Raw genomic sequence first — 19,168 nt, forward strand, 5'->3', positions numbered from 1 at the left:
GAGCTGAGCTCAGTGAATTACTGGCCATTAGAGGATAAGTGGACCGAAGTGACTGTGAAGTGCTTCAGAGCTGGGCATCAATTAGGGGCTCATCTGGCTGACGAGCAGCTCTGGTGCTGCAGTAAAGCAGCAAAACGGCTCCTGCGGAGCTCAGGGTCCGTTCAGTGCAGCGGCGGCTCTGCCGGGTCCCCCTGGCTGTGGCTGTGCCGGTTGGGCAGGGCTGGAGCTGCTGCTTTCTCCTCTCATTCCTTCCTTTCTCTCCGTCAGGAGGACTTCGACTCGGAGCAGTTATCGGTGCTCGCATCCTGTCTCCAGGAGCTATTTAAAGCTCACTTCCGTGGTGAGGTTTTGCCAGAAGAAATCACGGAGGAGTAAGGTTCTATTTATTTTGGTTTGCACGCGTCTCGTCATTTCACGCTGAGATTTGGGCTTTTCCCAGTCAAACGTTCGCTTTTCAGCAGGCTACCCCTGTGAAACAATCCAGGGTCAAGTGTGAAGCTGCTCAACAGGTGTCATATCACAAGAGACCATCTTCTTCCTCCCCACCAGGGAGAAGCTGGTGGCTCCTGGCTTCCTGGGGCACAGAAGGTCCTAAAAACACCATCTGTCCCTGCTCTACTTTCCCAAACCACTAAATATGGGCGCTTATCAGCTGCAGAGCGAACACTGGCCGGAAAAAACATGCAGCCAACATCAGAAAAATGCAGTTATTTAGAATAATCTAATTGAAAGGAAAAATCGCTAACAAAATTAGTCTTGTCTTAACCCACATGAGGACACGTACGCTCTTCCTCCTGGATTTTGCCGGAACAGGGCTGGGGGTCAGAGCTGCTGCCTCTGTTAACAGGACCATTCCCATGTCCCCGTGAGCTCAGGGTGGCTCTGGGTGGCCTGAGGACCTTGGCACACAAGGTCCGTGGGTTTTTCTCCCGGCCGTTGCTGGGGAAACACAGAGCGTGGGTGCACGTGGAGCTCTGACCGGTGCGTTTGTCCCGCAGGTCTCTGGAGGAGTCGGTGGGGAAGCCTCTCTACCTAATATTTAGGTATGTCCTGGGATATTTTTTGAATAAGTCAGAGCTTTCCTGTTTGCTTCCCGAGGGTGAACCCTGTGGGTCTAATTCTGCCCTGCAAGCCACGGGGCTTATCCAAGAATCAGTTTATTGCTTCCTTCTGCCTTGTTGTGTTTTGTTTAGTAGAAAGACCTAAAATACAGGAAAATCACAGCTCATTTGTGGGAGCCTGGGGTCCCCGGGTCACTCAGATTTGCTGGGTCCTGACCCCTTTGTCGCTGCACGTCCCGTTGGGTGTCCCTTGAGTCCAGTCCGCAGAGTGGGTGCCCAGGACATCTGGGTTTCCCTACGAGGTGCTGGTCCCCGTTAGCAGAGAGCCGGTGCACGGGATGCCACGAAACGTCACCATCTCCTGTCCTCTGCTCCCCAAGGAACCTCTGCCAGATGCAGGAAGATAACAGCGGTTTCTCGCTGCTGCTGGATCTCCTCTCAGAGCTCTACCAGAAGCAACCCAAGATCGGCTACCACCTCCTGTACTATTTAAAAGCCAGGTAGATCCGCGGGGAAAGCACCCGAGCCTCCACTTGGCCGGTGCTGCCTCCAAGAGACGGCTCGGTGTCAGCGCCACCGCAGCACCGCGGCTCCTCGCTCACCCACCCGTCCGTCTCCCTCCTCCAGCAAAGCCGCGGCGGGGAAGATGAACCTGTACGAGTCCTTCGCCCAGGCCACGCAGCTGGGGGACCTGCACACTTGTCTGATGATGGACATGAAGGCCTGCCAGGAAGACGACGTGCGGCTGCTCTGCTACCTCACCCCCTCCATTTACACAGAGGTAAGGCAGCGGGAATGCCAGTTTAGATGAGCCTTCCTGCAGGCGGCTCAGCGCCAGGGTGGTTTGGTCCTGTGCTTCAGGCCTGTTGCGCTGCAGCCGAGAAGCTGGCAAGCCTAGGAACAGCTCTGTTAGGCTGAGAACAATGCGGTCTCCATCCAGCCCGGTCTAACGGGGGCGTGGATCAAAGAACCCCAGAATGTGAGGGGTTGAAGGGACCTGGAAAACTCATCCAGTGCAATCCCCCCGGAGCAGGAACACCCAGCTGAGGTTCCACAGGAAGGGGTCCAGGGGGTTTGAATGTCTGCAGAGAAGGAGACTCCACAACCTCCCTGGGCAGCCTGGGCCAGGCTCTGCCACCCTCACCCCCAACAAGTTGCTTCTCATCTTCCAGCGGAACCTCCTGTGTTCCAGTTTGCACCCATTGCCCCTTGTCCTGTCACTGGTGTCACCCAGCAGAGCCTGGCTCCATCCTCCTGACACTGCCCCTTTCCACCTTGATCCCCAGCAATGAGTCCCCCCTCAGTCTCCTCTTCTCCAGCTCCAGAGCCCCAGCTCCCTCAGCCTTTCCTCACACGGGAGATGCTCCGCTCCCTTCAGCATCTTGGTGGCTGCGCTGGACTCTCCAGCAGTTCCCTGTCCTTCTGGAGCTGAGGGGCCACAACTGGACGCGATATTCCAAACGTGCTGTTGTCCTGCCCTGTGAAAGCCCCACGTGCTCTGCAGATGCCGAGGCTCTAACCTCACTGTCTTGGCCGCATGCACAACGATGTTATCCATGGTTTTTCTCTCTGCTCCTGCCTTTCTGGAGAGCAGCAGGTGGAGGCTCCGAGCAGACGTGTCCAAGTCTGGGGGGACAAGTTCCGCTGCCTGCCCTGAACTCTTGGATTTTGTACAAGTTTGTATTGCTTTCAGCACTCGGTGCTGCGGTGGAGCCAGCTGGATTTAGCGTTGAGTTTGGAACGGAGAGCCAGGCATCTGCACCAGCTGGGTCGCAGCTCAGTCCCAGTTCCCCCAGTCCCTGTCACCACCCGCTGCTGGGACGCTGCTGAGCGCTCTCGCAGAGTTTGAGTTGAAGCGGTCGCAAGGTCGGAAGCTGCTCCCAACAAGCGTCCAGCTCGTCTGGCTTCAGGGCCAGGAGGAGGAGAGGGGGGGTAACGTGTGCTCCGAGGAGACGAGGGGGTCACGGTTCTGTGTGTACTTTCTCATTTCCCTGGGAGGAATGAGCTGCTTGTCCCCCCTCCTCCCTCCTTTCTGGCTGGTTCTGCAGGAACATCTGGGCGTTGAGGCTGTCCAGCCCCGTTCATCCCAGGGGCTTCTGTGGGAAGCCTGGGGAGGGGAGGAAAACCTGCGGAGGCATCGCCCCTGTACCGCACAGCAGCACGGAGCGGGTTCCAGGGGTTCCTGGCACGGAGGAGCAGCTGGATCCCCTCCCTGGCCCTTTGGGTTTCACAGCTTCCTCCCCAAAGCGGGGTCAGACCGCGGCTGCCCCCGTGGGCGTGCGGAGCAGCTCAAGGCAGGAGGTCCCAAGAGCAGCGTGTCTGGACGCCCAGCTCGGAGCGGTGCAGCCGCAGCTTGCCGCTGCCAATTTTCCTGGCGTTTTGCCCCGCGTGTTGGTTTTTTGTTGTTTATTTCCTTGCCGTGCCGCGTAACGCACGAGGCACCGGAACAGCGAGCAGAGCTAGCAGGGATAGGGGGGAACATGGGGAATTTGAAGCACTCTGGCTTCTACCCCCCACAGCTGAAGCGGCATCGTGGCTCCGCTCCCTCCAGATGTTTGGTGTCAGCTGTGGCTCCAGATGTGCTGGGCGCTCACTGCCTGGCAGCCCTTGGCCCACTCGAGTAGCAAGTGCACCTGCCTGCTCCAACCAACCTTCCTGTGCTTTCTTGGCTCCTTTTCCCGCTCGGCCGCTTCCCCCGTTGCGTTTGGGGTCAGACAGGGCCATGCTGCCCCTCACGAGGAGGAACGTGTGTCTGTGTCCGAACCGAGGAGGAGTTTTGCCTCGGAGCTCATGTGTCCTTTCCTGAGCTCTTTGCTTTTGAACTCTTGCAGTTCCCGGACGAGACCCTGCGAAGCGGCGAGCTGCTGAACATGATCGTGGCTGTCATAGACTCGTTCCAGGTAAGGAGGGGACTGGTGGCTGGGGTGGGAGGCAGCACAGAGCGGCAACGCTTATATCTTCCTGTTCCCAAGAGGTTTTAACCTGAAATGGTTCTTCATGGAAAGGGCTGTTGGGCATTGGAACAGCTGCCCAGGGCAGTGCTGGAGTCGCCATCCCTGGAGGGTTGAACAGACGTGGAGATGAGGTTCTCAGGGACATGCGGGCAGTGCCAGGGGTGGGTTAACAGTTGGACTTGATCTTGAGGGGCTTCTCCAACCCAAATGAGTCGCCGATGTGACGGGCACATGCAGCAAAGGTGCCGTGGGGCTGAGGTTGCGCCCGCTGGAGGCTCCGCAGCCGGACGAGCGAAGGCCAAACCCTCGTTAGACCCTCCTGGAGGGAACCGTTCCCCACGGTCACGCCGAGTTGCCATGAGCAACCCAAAAATAGTTGCGGCGAGAGCCGGGGGCGGGCGGTGGGCACCAGCAGGAATGCTGGACTGCGTTTTTCTGCTGTCTGGGCTCGTCTGGAGCGTGATCTGCTGATAACCCTTCAACTCGCCCTATTTATACACCATTCCTGGCCAGTTGTGCTGTTCCCAGCTGCGCGGGGGCCAGAACGCCTCGCCAGCAAGTTTTACTTGGCAGACTGGAGAAGTTTGAGTCACGGTGCCCTGACCCCCCAGCCCAGCGCCGCTCGGACTCCTCTGCTCCCGGCTCTGCCGCCGCGCTCAAACACAAAGGGGTTGTTTTTCCCAGCAGGGCCTGTAGCGTTTCCTCTCCCCTCCCTTCTCCAATTCCTTCATTCCTTCCTGTTATTCTTCATCTGTTTCCCCGCGATGCTCTGGCTGCGTGGCCCCCGTACCCAGCCCTGCGAGCGGAGCCCCCGGGGCAGGATTTGGGCAGCGTCACCCCCTGCCCTGTGGCGCAGGGACAATCGGGGACCCCGAGTAGAGACGCGTGGGGCTGTCGGAGCTTTCCCAGCGCGCTGCCGAGCCCTCCCCGCTGCCGAGCGGGCTTTGTGCATCCATCTACAAAAACCTGGGTCTGAGAGCGCCTGCAGCACAAGGTCCCCGGTGTTTGTCACCGAACAGGGTGACAGATCCCGCCTGGGTTGCGCGGATCTGCTGTCTGTCCTGCGTGACACTTGCTCCCCGGCCTGGGTGTTGATGTGTGAAACCATTAACCTCTCGTTACTACTTTGCCTCTGCTGGTCCCTCTCAACAGCTGCTGCTCCCTGGAGCTGCTGAGCCCAGCTCTGATTTACAAACCAGCTGCAGCCCGCGGGGTTTCTGGGCCTCCCTGCTCTCTCTGATACCGGTGGAGCGGCGGCTTCTCCGCTCGCTTTCCACATCACGGGGCTGCGGTGGAGCCCGGGCGCCCCGCTAACCCCGTTCGCTCTGCCGCCCAGTTGCAGGAGCTGGTGTGCCACGTCATGATGGGGAACCTCGTCATGTTCCGCAAGGACTCGGTGCTGAACATCCTGAGTGAGTAACGACCCCACGGCGGGGAAAGCAGAACCGTTCCTGGGCACCCCAAGCCTTCCCACCCTTGGGAGATCCCGTTTTGCAGAGACACCCTAAATCCCTGCAAAGGGAGAAAGCTGTGGCGTTCACCACAACTTTGCATTTTGATTTGGGAGGGTTGCAGTCCGTGCCGAGCTGTGCCGGGCCAGCAATGCCGCCCGTGGCCATAGGAAGAGCCTCACACAAACCGGCTGCTCACGCAGCATCCGAGAGCGGCTCTTGTGCTGGCCCGGTCGTGCCGAGGTCTGGATTTCCTCGTGGTACTATCGCTGCTGCTTAAAGGATCGCTGCCCTAAACCGGATTGTCGGCTTTAGCGGTGTGATCCGAGCTGGGTGCTCTAACGGGTTTTACCCGGCTGCTGAGCCCTGGCGCGTTGCCGGAGCATAATCCCAGGCTCTGCACGTTCTCTTAAGGTGATTAGATGAGGTTAACGCCTGATCGACTTGATTCACATTCACAAATCTTGCGTGCTCACTATTTTCTTGTGTCCTGAGTGTTCTCGGGATAGGTACCTATAACTTGACTGTTCTCAGATTTCTCTGGGGTGGGTGTAATACCGGGTGGGAACAACATTGACCCCGGCGCCACACGGCTCTGCTCACCAGTTTGTGCTTTCCCCACCAGTTCAAAGCCTGGACTGGGAGACCTTTGAGCAGTACTGCACCTGGCAGCTGTTCCTGGCGCACAACATCCCCCTGGAGACCATCATCCCCATCCTGCAGCACCTCAAGTACAAAGGTGAGCTGTCCCCATGGCGGGATCACCTCCCACCAAGAAAGGCCTTGGGGTGCTGGAGGGAGTTGAGAGAAGGGAATGGAGCTGGTGAGGGGCTGGAGCACAAGTGTGATGGGAGCGGCTGAGGGAGCTGGGGAAACGGCCTCAAGTTGCGCCAGGGTGGGTTGAGGGTGGAAATTTGGGGTGATTTCTCCCCAAAGGGCTGTGGGTGTTGGAACAGCTGCCCAGGGCAGCGCTGGAGTCACCATCCCTGGAGGGGTTGGAATACACAGAGATGAGGTTCTCAGGGTTAATGCTTGGACTCGATGATCTTGAGTGGCTTTTCCAACCAAAGTGATTGGATGCGATTCTGTGCGGTGTTGCAGATCACCCCGAGGCGTTATCCTGCCTGCTGCTGCAGCTGAGGCGAGAGAAGTGAGTGCGTGGGGCTCCGTGCCGTGACAGCACAGCTGTCGCTCTCCTGAGCACCCTGGGGACACGGGAGGGTGGACACGTGTGACACCAGTGGGGCTTCTCCAACCAAAACGATTCTCTGATTCTGTGTCCCCGTTTGCCACAGGCCCAGCGAGGAGATGGTGAAGATGGTGCTGAGCCGACCCTGCCACCCCGGCGACCAGTTCACCACCAGCATCCTGCGGCACTGGTGCATCAAACACGACGACCTCCTGGCCGAGCACATCAAATCACTGCTGATCAAGAACAACAGCCTCCCCCGAAAACGCCAAAGGTGAGGGCAGGGTGGGCCGACACGCAGCCGGAGCCGCGGCCCAGCGTCTCTTTGGTCTGGCCTGCGCTGACGTCCCGCCAGCGGGAGCCGTTGTGACCCAGCGCTGTGTGGATGCGATTTCAGCTGCTGGCGTGAGCGGTGGCACGGGGCCCTTTCCCAGCCTTTTATCCAACCTCGAAGAGCAGCATCGGCCTCTGGCCTCGGCGCAGCCATCACCAGCTGGGACAAGGAACGCATGGTCCTGGCGCCACTCTGTGCTGGGTCACGCAGCCCCTGGGGCAGGGGAGGAGGACGGTCCCCTCGGCGGGGTCCTCTGTGTCCCTGTCCCCTTGGCAGTGTCCTCTGTGTCCTGGTCCCTGCCCGCAGCCCATTGCTGGAGTGGGAAGGACATCTAGTGTCCTGGGCAAGCAGAGCAACCCGCGTTCCTGCTGCAGCGTGTCCCGAAGGACACCCACGCTGTGCCACGGCAGAGCTGTCCCCAAGGACACCCACGCTGTGCCACGGCAGAGCTGTCCCGAGGGACCCTCACGCTGTGCCACGGCAGAGCTGTCCCCAAGGACACCCACGCTGTGCCACGGCAGAGCTGTCCCCAAGGACCCTCACACTGTGCCATGGCAGAGCTGTCCCCAAGGACGCCCACGCTGTGCCACGGCAGAGCTGTCCCCAAGGACGCCCACGCTGTGCCACGGCAGAGCTGTCCCCAAGGACCCTCACACTGTGCCATGGCAGAGCTGTCCCCAAGGACGCCCACGCTGTGCCACGGCAGAGCTGTCCCCAAGGACGCCCACGCTGTGCCATGGCAGAGCTGTCCCCAGGGACCCTCACACTGTGCCACGGCAGAGCTGTCCCCAAGGACGCCCACGCTGTGCCACGGCAGAGCTGTCCCCAGGGACGCCCACGCTGTGCCATGGCAGAGCTGTCCCCAAGGACGCCCACGCTGTGCCACGGCAGAGCTGTCCCCAAGGACGCCCACGCTGTGCCACGGCAGAGCTGTCCCCAGGGACGCCCACGCTGTGCCACGGCAGAGCTGTCCCCAAGGATGCCCACGCTGTGCCACGGCAGAGCTGTCCCCAGGGACCCTCACGCTGTGCCACGGCAGAGCTGTCCCCAAGGACGCCCACGCTGTGCCACGGCAGAGCTGTCCCCAAGGACGCCCACACTGTGCCATGGCAGAGCTGTCCCCAGGGACCCTCACGCTGTGCCACGGCAGAGCTGTCCCCAAGGATGCCCACGCTGTGCCATGGCAGAACTGTCCCCAAGGTCGCCCATGCTGTGCCACGGCAGAGCTGGCCCCAAGGACCCTCACACCGTGCCACGGCAGAGCTGTCCCCAAGGACCCTCACACCGTGCCATGGCAGAGCTGTCCCCAAGGACCCTCACGCTGTGCCATGGCAGAGCTGTCCCCAAGGACGCCCACGCTGTGCCATGGCAGAGCTGTCCCCAAGGACCCCCCACCTGCCCCCACGGCCACCGCTTGGCTGGGACCTGCCAGGAGGTTCCTTGTCACCGGGACCTCGCTGGTGCTCGCGGTGCCACCTCTGTGTCCCCCCTGCTCTCCGGAGGGAAATGGGTGCCTTCATTTGTTCCTCCGTGTTAATTAACAGTTTCTCACAGCTGAACAACGCGTCTGTTCTGTTCCGGGATCCAAGGCGGATCCAGGTCTAATCACCACTAATTAACGAGCGGCCAGCTGGGGCCCCAGGCGCTTGGCACCGGGCACCGTCCCCTGGCTGGGGCTCAGCATGGGGCGCCCGGACCTACCGGGGATGGCAGTGGCAGCACCCTGAGCAGGATTTGTCCCCTGGAGCAGCGCGTGCTGCCCAGCCTCAGGGGACGTGTGCCAGAGCCAGAAAACCGATTTTCTGCCGCTCCCCGTCCCCCCAGCTCCAGCTTTTGGGGCACCCCGGGGTGGTGTTCTCTGTGCTGGAGGGGTTGGGGCTGTGACACTCAGTGCCCCCACAAACAAGGGGTCCCACAGCCTGTCTTTGGTGGGGGGGACAAACTGAGGGTCTGCACTAACCAGCGCTGTTCTTCACCCCCCCAGCCTGCGCAGCTCCAGCAGCAAACTGGCGCAGCTGACGCTGGAGCAGATCCTGGAGCACCTGGACAACCTGCGCCTCAACCTGACCAACACCAAACAGAACTGTACGTACCCCCCGGCTCCGCCACCACAAGCGGCCCCGGGGCGCTGTGTCCAAAATGGATGCGGTCAGAGGGGTTCCCGTGCATGGGGGGCACGCACCCTTAAGTCTCTGACCCAAATTCCTGCTGGTTTCTCGACAGTTTTCAGCCAAACCCCCATCCTGCAGGCGCTGCAGCACGTCCAGGCCAGCTGCGACGAAGCCCACAAGATGAAGTGAGTCTGTCCCTCCCCTGGGTGACATCAGGACACGGCACGGGGTGGGGGGACGACCTGACACCCCCTCTCACATCCCCCTCCCGCTTCCTTCCAGGTTCAGCGACCTCTTCTCCCTGGCAGAGGAGTATGAAGACTCCTCCAGCAAACCCCCCAAGAGCCGCCGCAAAGCCACCCTGTCCAGCCCCCGCAGCCGCAAGAACGCGGCGCAGCCCCCCAACCCCGAGGAGGAGTCGGCGTCCAGCAGCGCCTCGGTAAGCGCCCCCGTCCCCCCGCCTCAGCTGGACCCCCAGGACACGCAGGTCCCCCCGCTCCGGCAGCGCTGACCCCCACGTCCCCCTCTCCCGGCACAGGAGGAAGAAGACACCAAACCCAAACCTGCCAAAAGGAAACGAAAGGGCTCGTCGGCCGTGGGCTCGGACAGTGACTGAGGGCTCTGCCCCCCCCGCCGCTCTCGGGGCCCCGCGGTGCCACCCCCACGCTGGGACAGAAGCCAGGGCGGGAAGGAGGGCGCGTGTCCCCTCCCGGAGCCCGTGGGGACGCTGTGCTGCCACCGCCGCTTCCCAAGGTGACTTTTTAGCATCTTTTTACCAGCGGCCGGGGAGGGGTCGGAGTGTGCACCCCCCCCCCCGCTTTGGGGACAGCGTGGACGGGGACCCCGAGAGACGATGTGGCGGGGGCGGGGTTTTGGGGGGGTGTTTCTGGTTATATATCACACGTTCTCCTATTTTCTTATAAGAAGTCGAAATAAACAGTGCGAACTGGTTTGCTGCTCCGGGTGCTTTGGGGAGGGGGGAACGTGTGGCCCTGCCCGTGGGGCCAGGGGCTGTTGTCCCCTTCCCATGGCCGTGTCCCACCCCCCCCCGTCACGGAGCTGTTTTGGGGGGTCCTGCCCACGTGAGGAGGGGATGTCCCCCCCGTCCCCCCAGAGCTGTCAGCGTTTTTAAGTGGTTTTTTTAAAGAAATAAAAGCTCTCAGATGTTTTGTACCAAGTGCCACCTCTTTGTGCCGTGTCGGGGGGGCCAGGGGTGTGACATGGGGGGCCCGGGCCACGTGATGCGGCTGAAACGGGAGCGGGGGGGGGGGGGGTGCGGAGGGTGGGGTCAGGAAGGGCGTGGCTGCCGGACTGGGGGCGTGTCCCGGCTGGGCACGTGCAGTCTGGGTGTGTCCCGGATGGGCGTGTCCAGCGTGGGCGTGCCCCGGGAACGTGACGAGGGGCGTGTCCTGGGGTGGGCGTGTCCTGGGGTGGGCGTGTCCCGGGGGCGGGGGGGACGCGGTCAGGGGGCGTGTCCCGGGGGTGGGCGTGCCCAGAGTGGGCGTGTCCCGGACGTGGGGGCGTATCCTGGGGTAGGCGTGTCCCGGATGGGCGTGTCCGTGCGGGGCGTGTCCCGGGGCGGGGCGAAGCGTCGATGGGGCGTGTCCTCTGGTGGGCGTGTCCCTGTTGGGCGTGTCCGTGCGGGGCGTGTCCCGGGGGCGTGTCCCGGGCGGCGGGCGATGGCGGTGCTGGCGGTTTTGGTGGCGCTGGCGGTTTCGGTGGCGCTGGCGCTGCTGCACCGTTTGCTGCGGCCGCACCTCTGGGCCGACCTGGCGTTCGCGGTTCGCGCCGCGCGGTGCCGGCGCCGGGCGATGCGGGGCAGGGGCGGCCTGGCCGCCCGGTTCCTGCGGGCGGCGCGGGAGGCGCCGGCGCGGCCGTTCCTGCGGGCGGCGGGGGGAGCGGAGCCCTACGGGGCGGCCGCGCGGCGGGTGGCCCGGGTGGCCAACGCGCTCCGGCGGCGGCCGCTGCCCGGGGGGGGCGAGCTGGGACCCGGCGTGACCGTGGGGCTGCTGGTGGGGAACGAGCCGCGGTTCGTGTGGGGCTGGTTGGGGCTGGCGGCGCTGGGGGCCCGACCCGCGTTCCTGGGCACGGCGCTGCGGCCGCCGGCGCTCCGGCACTGCCTGCGGGCCTGCGGGGCCAGGGCGCTGCTGGTGGCGGACGGTGAGCGCGGGGGGGCACCGGGACGGGGCGGCGGGGACACCGGGGCGGGAGGCGCTGGAGCCGCCGGGGCTGCGATGGGAGCGGGGAAAGGCGGGTGGGGAGTGAGCGGCGTGGTGGCGGGTCCGGGGGTACCGGGATGGGAAAGGGTCCGGCGGGTGGGGGTACCAGGGAAGTACCGGGCTCTTGGGTTCTGGGGATGGCAAAGGGTCCAGGGGATGGGCTGATCCCGGGGGTACCGATCCCGGTACCGGGGATGGGCTGATCCTGGGGGTACCGATCCCCGTACCGAGGATGGGCTGATCCCGGTGGTACCGATCCCGTGGTACCAGGGATGGGCTGATCCCGGGGGTACCGAGCCCGGTACCGGGGATGGGCTGATCCCGGGGGTACCGAGCCCGTGGTACCGGGGATGTGCTGATCCCGGGGGTACCGAGCCCGGTACCGGGTGAGCTCTGGAATCTCCGGGGCGGTACCGGTGCCTCTGTGGGTGGCACAGGGGGATTTCCCGGGGGCCTCCAGCGCTGCCCACTGGGCTGGGGGTCCAGACAGGGCGGCTCAGGATGGGGGTGACGGGGACACGCGGGTGTCCCCACGGGTCCCTCCTTTGTGCCACATGAGGCTCATTTGTGTCCCTAAACCGGCCACATCCATCCTGTCCGGCCACCCCAGGTGGGGTCCGTCCGACCCCCCCCCAGGACAGGGCTCAGGGCTGGCAGTGTCCCCAAGCGCTGGGGACACCCCGAATGTGATGCCGCCCACCGGGGGCTCCGTTCTGTCCCCCCAGGGCTGTTTGCGGCGGTGGAGCCCATCCTGCCCAGCCTGCGCGAGGACGACGTGGCCGTGTGGGTGCTGGGGGGGGGTCCGTACCCCCCCGGTGTCCTGGCCCTGCAGGACCTGCTGGATGCGGCCTCTGAGGAGCTGGAGCCCGAGGACGTGTGGGAGCCGCAGGACATGAACGACACCTCTCTCTACATCTTCACCTCCGGCACCACCGGTGCGGGACGGGATGGGGGGACGGGGCGACCCAGGCGAGTAGGGGGGCTCAATACCACCCCCCCCCCCCCCCAAATAGGTCTCCCCAAAGCCGCCCGCATCTCCCACCTCAAGTCCATCATGTGCCTGAGCTTCTACGAGCTGGTCGGAGCCTCCAGCCGGGACGTGATTTACCTGGCGCTGCCGCTCTACCACATGGCCGGGTCCCTCCTGGGCATCGGCGGCTGCATCGGCATCGGTGAGCGGCGCCGGAGCCCCGTGGGGAAGCCGCCGGTGTTTCGGAGGGGGCTGATCCCCCACCATCCTTCCCCAGGGGCCACGTGTGTGTTGAAGGAGAAGTTCTCAGCCGGCCAGTTCTGGGACGATTGTCGCGCCGAGGGCGTCACCGTCTTCCAGTACATCGGGGAGCTCTGCCGCTACCTGGTCAACCAGCCGCCGGTCAGGGGCCGTTCCGCCGGGACGGGGTGACCCGGGGTGTCCCCAAAGCTGAGCCCGCGTCCCCGCAGCGCCCCGGGGAGCGGGAGCACGGGCTGCGGCTGGCGGTGGGCAGCGGGCTGCGCCCCGACGTGTGGCGGAGCTTCCTGCGGCGCTTCGGGGACGTGCGCGTGGTGGAGACCTACGGCATGACCGAGGGCAACGTCACCCTCTTCAACTACACGGGGACGCCGGGGGCCGTGGGGCGCGGCAGCTTCATCTACAAGGTGAGCGGGGCTGGGACAGGGAACTGCTGGAGAGAGCCCAGCGCGGCCACCAAGATGCTGGAGGGAGTGGAGCATCTCCTGTGTGAGGAAAGGCTGAGGGAGCTGGGGCTCTGGAGCTGGAGAAGAGGAGACTGAGGGGGACTCATTGCTGGGGATCAAGATGGAAAGGGGCAGTGTCAGGAGGATGGAGCCAGGCTCTGCTGGGTGACACCAGTGACAGGACAAGGGGCAATGGGTGCAAACTGGAACACAGGAGGTTCCGCTGGAAGATGAGAAGCAACTTGTTGGGGGTGAGGGTGGCAGAGCCTGGCCCAGGCTGCCCAGGGAGGTTGTGGAGTCTCCTTCTCTGCAGACATTCAAACCCCCTGGACCCCTTCCTGTGGAACCTCAGCTGGGTGTTCCTGCTCCGGGGGGGTTGCACTGGATGGGCTTTCCAGGTCCCCCCACCCCCTCACACCCTGTCGCTCTGTGTCCCTGACACCCCCGGTTCCTCTCCCCAGCTCGTCTCGCCGTTCGACATCGTGCGCTACGACGTGGCGCAGGGAGCGCCGGTGCGGGACGCGTCCGGGCGCTGCGTCCGCGTGAAGCCGGGTGAGTAGCAGCGATGATGGGGGGGGAACTTTTGGGGATCCCCGTGGGTACCCCCATCACACCTCCCCACCCCCGCAGGCGAGACGGGGCTGCTGATCGCCCCGGTGAGCCCGCGCACCCCGTTCCTGGGCTACGCCGGCAGCCGGGAGCAGTCGGAGCAGAAGCTGCTGCGCGGGGTGTTCGCCCAGGGCGACACCTATTTCAGCACCGGGGACCTCGTGGAGCAGGACCGCGACCAGTTCGTCCGCTTCCGCGACCGCACCGGGGACACCTTCAGGTGACAACGGCCCCGCTGCGGGGGGACACCCCATTGTGCAGCCAGCAGGGGGCTCAGCCCCATTGAACACCGCGGGGGGCTCATCCCTGTTGCCCCCAGGTGGAAAGGTGAGAACGTGGCCACCACCGAGGTGGCCGAAGCCTTGATGGCCCACGAGTCCCTGCAAGAAGCCACCGTGTACGGCGTCACCGTGCCAGGTAGCGCGCCCCACGTGTCCCCTCCCGCTGGCGCTGCCCCCCGGCCCGGCCGTGCCCCCCAGCTCTGCCCGCGCCCCACAGGCCACGAGGGCCGCGCCGGGATGGCCGCGCTGGTTCTGCGTCCCGGCCACCGCTTTGATGGCCCCGCGCTGCACCGGCACCTGGAGCAGCTGCTGCCGCCGTACGCCCGGCCCCGCTTCCTCCGGCTGCAGGTACGCGGTGACACGGGGGGCACTGCGGGGCAATATGGGGACCCCCCCAACCTGCTCCCCGCCCTCCAGGAGCGGCTGGAGATGACGGAGACGTTCAAGCAGCAGAAGGCGCGGTTGGCAGGCGAGGGCTGCGACCCGGCGCGCGTCCCCGAGCCGCTGTTCCTGCTGGACGCCGCCGCCGGCGCCTACGTCCCCCTGGACCCCGCGCTCTGGGAGCGCGTCCTGGACGGGCGGCTCCGCATTTAGAGCCGGACCCTCGGGTGGCGCCGCGCCGGGCGCCACGGAGCGCCCACTCCCCCCGTCCCCCAGCGCCGGGGGTCCCGCGGGTCCCCACGTCCGTCCTGCCGCCCCAGGCATCCACCGTGTGTCCTGTGGGTCCCCACGTCCGTCCTGCCGCCGCAGGCACCCACCGTGTGTCCCGCGGGTCCCCACGTCCGTCCTGCCGCCCCAGGTACCCAGCACACATCCTGTGAGTCCCCATGTCTGTCCCATGGGTCCCCACATCTGTCCTGCCACCCCAGGTACCCACCATGTGTCCTTTGAGTCCCCATGTCTGTCCCACGGGTCCCCATGTCTGTCCTGCCACCCCAGGTACCCAACCCAGGTCCTGTGAGTCCCCATGTCTGTCCTGCCATCCCTGGGTCCCCATGTCTGTCCCACAGGTCCCCACGTCCGTCCTGCAGTCCCCAGATACCCACCATGTGTCCTGTGGGTCCCCACGTCCCTCCTGCCACCCCAGGTACCCAACCTGTGTCCTGTGGGTCCCCGTGTCTGTCCTGCCATCCCTGGGTCCCCAGGTCTGTCCCACGGGTCCCCACGTCCATCCTACCACCCCGTGTACCCAGCGCAGGTCCTGGGGGTCCCCATGTCTGTCCTGCCATCCCTGGGTCCCCATGTCTGTCCTGCCACCCCAGGTGCCCACCGTGTGTCCTGTGGGTCCCCACGTCCATCCTGCCACCCCGTGTACCCAACACATGTCCTGAGAGTCCCCATGTCTGTCCCATGGGTCCCCCCCGTCCATCCTGCCACCCCAGGTACCCACCATGTGTCCTGTGAGTCCCCATGTCTGTCCTGCCATCCCTGGGTCCCCACGTCTGTCCTGCCACCCCATGTACCCAACCCAGGTCCTGTGGGTCCCCATGTCCATCCTGCCACCCCGTGTACCCAACACAGGTCCTGTGAGTCCTCATGTCTGTCCTGTGGATCCCCACGTCTGTCCTGCCACCCCAGGTACCCAACCCAGGTCCTGTGGGTCCCCATGTCTGTCCCATGGGTCCCCACGGCTGTCCCGCCGTCCCCAGGCACCCACCGTGTGTCCTGTGGGTCCCCACGTCTGTCCCACGGGTCCCCGAATCTGTCCCGCCATCCCTAGACGCCCGACATCAGTCCCATGGGTCCGTGTGTCTGTCCCACGGGTCCCTATGTCCGTCCTGCCATCCCCGGGTACCCGACGTCTGTCCCCCGGTTCTGTTTGTCTGTCCTGCCACCCCCGTGCGCCCCCCCGTGTCCCGTGGGGTCCCCACGTCCCTCCTGTCGTCCCCACGTCTGTCCCGCGGGTCCCTGCGTCCATCCCCGTCCCCAGCTGCCCCATGGCCTCTGTGTCCCCATGTCCCCCCCATTTGGGAGCCGGGTGGGGGGGGGGGGTCACGTCCTCCCCCCCCAGGTCCCTCTTTGTAGGCACAAACACCTTTTTTAGGGGTTTTTTGATAAATAAACTCTTTTGTAGCAAATCCGGTCCGCGTGGCCCTGGGGGCGCAGGGTGGGCGCAAAGGGGGAAAAGAGTTAAAAATGAAATAAAAGACGGTAAATTTGTGCAAAAGGGGGGGGTTTTGTTCCCCACCCGCTCGGCGTCCCCCCCTTCAGGGGTTGTGGTTCATGGGGGGGTTGTGGGTGACATTGGGATCCTGCAAATTTGGGACGAAATCCCGCAAATTTGGGCCTGAAATCCCTCAAATTGGGGCCAAAATCCCTCAAATTTGGGCCCAAAATCCCTCAAATCTGGGCCTGAAATCCCTCAAATTTGGACCCGATAACCCCTCAAATTTGGCCTGAAATCCCTCAAATCTGGGCCCCAAATCCTGCAAATTTGGGCCAAATCCCTCAAATTTGGCCTGAAATCCCTCAAATTTGGGCCAAAATCCCTCAAATTTGGGCCTGAAATCCTGCAAATTTGCCCCAAAATCCCTAAAATTTGGGCCCAAAATCCCTCAAATCTGGGCCTGAAATCCCTCAAATTTGGACCCGATAACCCCTCAAATTTGGCCTGAAATCCCTCAAATTTGGGCCCAAAATCCTCAAATTTGGGCCAAATCCCTCAAATTTGGCCTGAAATCCCTCAAATTTGGGCCAAAATCCCGCAAATCTGGGCCTGAAATCCTGCAAATTTGCCCCAAAATCCCTAAAATTGGGCCCAAAATCCCTCAAATCTGGGCCTGAAATCCCTCAAATTTGGACCCGATAACCCCTCAAATTTGGCCTGAAATCCCTCAAATTTGGGCCCAAAATCCTGCAAATTTGGGCCAAATCCCTCAAATTTGGCCTGAAATCCCTCAAATTTGGGCCAAAATCCCTAAAATCTGGGCCTGAAATCCTGCAAATTTGCCCCAAAATCCCTAAAATTTGGCCCCAAATCCCTCAAATCTGGGCCTGAAATCCCCCAGATTTGGACCCGATAACCCCTCAAATTTGGCCTGAAATCCCTCAAATCTGGGCCCAAAATCCTGCAAATTTGGGCCAAGTCCCTCAAATTTGGGCCTGAAATCCCTCAAATTTGCCCCAAAATCCCTAAAATTTGGCCCCAAATCCCTCAAATCTGGCCCTGAAATCCCCCAAATTTGGACCAGATAACCCCTCAAATTTGGCCCAAAATCCCTCAAATCTGGGCCTGAAATCCCTCAAATTTGGCCCCAAATCCCTCAAATTTGGACCTGAAATCTCTCAAATTTGGCCCCAAATCCCTCACATATGGGCCCAAAATCCGTCAAATTTGTCCCAAAATCCCTCAAATTTGGGCCTGAAATCCCTCAAGTTTGGTCCAAAATCCCTCAAATCTGGGCCTGAAACCCCCAAATTCGGCCCAAACCCCCTCAAATCTGAGCCCGATATCCCTCAAATTTCACCCCAAATCCCTCAGATTTGGGCCGAAATCCCTCAAATTTGGTCCACACACCCTCAAATTTGGGCCCGATAAACCTCAAATTTGGCCCAAAATCCCTCAAATTTTTCCCCAAATTAAGGCCAAAATCCCTTAAATCTTGACCTGAAATCCCTGAATTTGGACCCCAAATCCCTCAAATTGGGGCCAAAATCCCTCAAATTTGGCCCAAAATCCCTCAAATATGGGCCCGAAATCCATCAAATTTGTCCCAAAATCCCTCAAATTGGGGCCTGAAATCACTGAAATCTGGGCCTGAAATCCCACAAATTTGGCCCAAAATCCCTCAAATTTGGGCCTGAAATCCCTCAAATTTGCCCCAAAATCCCTAAAATTTGGCCCCATATCCCTCAAATCTGGCCCTGAAATCCCCCAAATTTGGACCAGATAACCCCTCAAATTTGGCCCAAAATCCCTCAAATCTGGGCCTGAAATCCCTCAAATTTGGCCCCAAATCCCTCAAATTTGGACCTGAAATCCCTCAAGTTTGGCCCAAAATCCCTCAAAATTGGGACCGAAATCCCTCGAATTTGGCCCAAAATCCCTCAAATCTGGGCCTGAAATCCCACAAATTTGTCCCACAAGCCCTCAAATCTGGGCCCGATAACCCACAAATTTGGCCCCAAATCCCTCAAATTTGTCCCCACATCCCTCAAATTTGGCCCCAAAATCCCTCAAATCTTGGACTGATAACCCACAAATTTGGTCCAAAATCCCTCAAATTTGGGCCTGAAATCCCTCAAATTTGGGCAAAATCCCTCAAATCTGGGCCCGATAACCCACAAATTCGGGCCAAAAATCCCTCAAATTTGCCCCAAAATCCCACAAATCTGGACCAGAATCCCAAAACGTGGCCTGAAATCTCAAATCCGGGCCTGCCAACCCACAACTTTGACCCCAAATCCCTCAAATCTGCGCCTGAAATCCCCCAAATTTGACCCCGATAACCCCTCAAATTTGGGCCCAAAATCCCTCAAATTTCCCCAGAAATCCCTCAAATTCCACCCAATTTGGTCCTAATACCCCACAACTCCCAAATTCGCGCCGAAACCCCCAAACCCCCCAAATCCCCACTCAAATCCCCCCATACAAGCCCCCATAAAAAAGCCCAAATTTGACCCTGAAATCCCTCAAACTCCCCAAATTTGGGCCGAAACCTTTAAATTTACACCACGCTCCCCCCGTTTAGACCCCAAATTCTTATTTTTTGCCGTTCGCACCCCGTATTTCGCATTTTTTGGGGGGGTATTTTGCCGTTTTGGGGTGGGGGGAGGAAGGAGGCCGCAGACCATAGGTTGTTATAATGTATATTGTATATATGCCAATGCAATAATAAAAACAGTGCAAATACAGTTACAGTTTATAATACTCGTCCCCCCCCCGGCCCCGCTCCCCCCGTGCTCAGCGCGCTGCCCCCCCCCCCCCAAAACCGCATCGCAACCCCCACCCCCCCCACCCCCTTTCCCCAACCCCAAAATCAAATTTTTTATTATTTTTTTTAAGTTTTTTTTACTATTTTTAAAGGGTTTTTTTAAGCTTTCTGGGACACCCCCTCCTGCCTCCGGGGCTGCTGGTGCCGCGGGGGGGTCCGAGTTTACGCGCGTGTGTGAAAGGCACAAGATTCGGGAGGTGGCCGCTGCCACCAGTGCATGGCCAGGACCCCCCCCCCTAAAAAAAAGGGGGGTGTCACCGGTGTGTCCCCCCCCCCCACCCCATCCCCAGCCCCATGTGTGTGTCCCCCGCCCCCCCCCCCCACGCCGAGCCGCCGGGACCCCCCCCTTTT

General features: G+C 61.8%; 2 protein-coding genes and 1 long non-coding RNA gene across 4 annotated transcripts in view; all 3 read left to right on the plus strand.

Moving 5' to 3' along the window:
- INTS3 (integrator complex subunit 3) overlaps nt 1-10,273 on the plus strand; it is a 37,067-nt gene extending 26,794 nt beyond the window's left edge. The window contains exons 18-30 of the mRNA XM_065857530.2: nt 268-371; nt 999-1,043; nt 1,442-1,561; nt 1,689-1,842; nt 3,893-3,961; nt 5,352-5,427; nt 6,092-6,205; nt 6,568-6,616; nt 6,762-6,929; nt 8,974-9,074; nt 9,213-9,285; nt 9,383-9,539; nt 9,639-10,273. Coding sequence (XP_065713602.1) covers nt 268-371; nt 999-1,043; nt 1,442-1,561; nt 1,689-1,842; nt 3,893-3,961; nt 5,352-5,427; nt 6,092-6,205; nt 6,568-6,616; nt 6,762-6,929; nt 8,974-9,074; nt 9,213-9,285; nt 9,383-9,539; nt 9,639-9,716 — 1,308 coding nt within the window. The 3' untranslated portion in view covers nt 9,717-10,273. The remainder of the gene's footprint in view (nt 1-267; nt 372-998; nt 1,044-1,441; nt 1,562-1,688; nt 1,843-3,892; nt 3,962-5,351; nt 5,428-6,091; nt 6,206-6,567; nt 6,617-6,761; nt 6,930-8,973; nt 9,075-9,212; nt 9,286-9,382; nt 9,540-9,638) is intronic.
- A 475-nt stretch (nt 10,274-10,748) lies between these two features.
- Nucleotides 10,749-14,926, plus strand: SLC27A3 (solute carrier family 27 member 3). Of its 2 annotated transcripts, XR_011736063.1 has the most exons (11): nt 10,749-11,260; nt 12,045-12,254; nt 12,333-12,491; nt 12,567-12,691; nt 12,760-12,954; nt 13,455-13,545; nt 13,624-13,822; nt 13,922-14,019; nt 14,101-14,231; nt 14,301-14,765; nt 14,836-14,878. XR_011736063.1 is itself a non-coding variant. In XM_065857545.2 (10 exons), exons 1-10 carry the CDS (start codon nt 10,780-10,782, stop codon nt 14,475-14,477), a joined length of 1,866 nt encoding a protein of 621 aa, XP_065713617.1. In that variant the 5' UTR covers nt 10,749-10,779; the 3' UTR covers nt 14,478-14,926. The 2 variants fall into 2 exon arrangements, 1 of the variants encoding a protein (XP_065713617.1); XM_065857545.2 differs by having other exon boundaries at nt 14,301-14,926.
- A 111-nt stretch (nt 14,927-15,037) lies between these two features.
- LOC139825904 (uncharacterized) lies at nt 15,038-15,961 on the plus strand. The gene is made up of 2 exons (XR_011736066.1): nt 15,038-15,404; nt 15,475-15,961. It is a non-coding gene; the product is annotated as an uncharacterized lncRNA (long non-coding RNA).
- The last annotated feature ends 3,207 nt before the right edge of the window (nt 15,962-19,168 follow it).

The sequence above is a fragment of the Patagioenas fasciata genome, chromosome 30, assembly GCF_037038585.1.
Source record: "Patagioenas fasciata isolate bPatFas1 chromosome 30, bPatFas1.hap1, whole genome shotgun sequence".
NCBI lineage: Eukaryota > Metazoa > Chordata > Aves > Columbiformes > Columbidae > Patagioenas > Patagioenas fasciata.